Consider the following 1,742-nt stretch of genomic DNA (forward strand, 5'->3'; position numbering starts at 1 on the left):
GTATACAAGAGAATTTCTTTTTCCGCCGGTTCTCACGAGTTTCGAAAGTGGTCTTAAACTAGAACTGAATAAAAATGTTCGACCTCGTTTTCTGATCGGACGACTAGTCCGTTTCCAGATGATCTCGTATGAGATTTCCTAAAATGGTAATCGCGGCTCGTTTACTATTGCGTATACTTAGCTATGATCGTTGCCTTTTAAGCGGCTATCTACGGCAGATTGGTAAGAAATATTATTGCCCGTAGATATCATACGCTGTTTTCATTAACGAAACCCGTTAACGAACATTCCGTTCCGTTGTTCGTTTTCTAGAGCGGGGAATGGCTGAGATTGAAGGTGCTGGAGGTCCAACCGGAATTAACGAAGCTCGGTGCTACGGTCAAGGAGGCTACCGAGTTCTCAAACGCACACGACGAAGTTCTGCTTCGATTGCAGGTAAGCGGATCTCCTCATATTGATTAGAAAGGGAATCTATTAATGATTAAAGAAAAATGTTGTAAGTATCGGGTATGAATAACCATGTTCTTGGTAATGTTTAATGCAAGAGCAAACAAAGCCCGGTGGAGGAATTGCTCCGACAGGCTGATCAGTTGATTTCGAACCAAAGGCCAAGGGCGGAAGTGTACGCAGCGATGGCGGAAACGCTGGGCCAGGCTTGGCGCGACGTGAACGAGCTTTTGGAACGCCGTAAACAAATCCTCGACAGCAACGTGCTGTTTCAATGGTTCGTAGTTCAATCTTTCATAGACGTTCACACTTCTACTTTTATATTCGATGAACGTACCATTGTATCTTTATAAAAAAAATCAGAGTGGCTATTAAAAAAATTGCGATAGACATTTGAAATTAAAGAAATGAAGTAAACAGTCATTACAACATTTTAAATTCAAGAGTCAGACAATCAATTATTATAACATTTTTAATTAAAGTGTCGAGGAATGAATTATGAAATTCTGATTGAAAAAATGTATAGTCGAGCGGAGGAGTGTCGAGAACGCATGAGGGCTCTCGAGATGGCTTGCAACGACACGTTGCTGCCAATTGAGATCGATGCAGTTAAGAACTTCCTGTCGAAAATCCACGATCTTCGTAAGAACATGCTCGAAGCGTTGATGGGCGCGTTGCAGGAGGGAAAGAATTTGTTGGACCGGCTGAAGGAGATCGCGAACGAAGGCACCTTGGATTCCAGGCCGGAGAGAATCAAACTGGAAGCTGATCACGGTGAGCGGCTGACTGCAATTAATGTTTCTCTCAATCCTATCTCAGCACTGCAATAATTACAATTTTTTAAAATCTATGAAATGTCTAAAGTGCAAAATGGAGTGTACAATATAATTTTTATAATGTAATAAGTATTTTTTATATTTCGAGTATTTGGTTTGATTTTCTAGCCGTTTTGAGGGTTGAGAAGTGGCTGGAGGAACTACACGACAGGAGGCGATTAATCGAGGCGTCGTTTCGTAGTAGGAAGACACAATTGGAGCAGTGCCTGGCTTTGGCTCTGTTAGCGACCGATCTACGCGATCTCGAGGAGATCTTGAACGATAGAATCGCTGCGTTGTCCAGCAGCTGCGACCAGCTGGGGGATTCCGCATCGAGTGCGGAACTCCTCCTGTTCGAGTTAAGAAAATTACAGGCCGAAGCAAAGGTACCATAACAACTTGTACGAAAGACAATCGCATATTGAATTATGAATCATTTTTTAAGCGACTAATGCGTTCTTCAAACAATATTCTATTTTA

General features: G+C 42.1%; 1 protein-coding gene across 10 annotated transcripts in view; it reads left to right on the top strand.

The window, feature by feature from the left end:
• The window catches only part of LOC108631257 (muscle M-line assembly protein unc-89), a 44,053-nt gene that overhangs the window by 15,289 nt on the left and 27,022 nt on the right, over positions 1-1,742 (top strand). For all 10 annotated transcript variants that reach the window (XR_003389936.1, XR_003389937.1, XM_026818773.1 and 7 more), the window contains 4 exons: positions 313-435; positions 546-724; positions 974-1,221; positions 1,392-1,648. Coding sequence is in view for 8 of the 10 variants with exons in the window: in XM_026818773.1 (XP_026674574.1) it covers positions 313-435; positions 546-724; positions 974-1,221; positions 1,392-1,648 (807 nt within the window). In the remaining 2 variants the exon portion in view is untranslated. The remainder of the gene's footprint in view (positions 1-312; positions 436-545; positions 725-973; positions 1,222-1,391; positions 1,649-1,742) is intronic.

Source organism: Ceratina calcarata, unplaced genomic scaffold (genome assembly GCF_001652005.2).
Source record: "Ceratina calcarata isolate Rehan_Ccalc_2016 unplaced genomic scaffold, ASM165200v1 scaffold86.2, whole genome shotgun sequence".
NCBI lineage: Eukaryota > Metazoa > Arthropoda > Insecta > Hymenoptera > Apidae > Ceratina > Ceratina calcarata.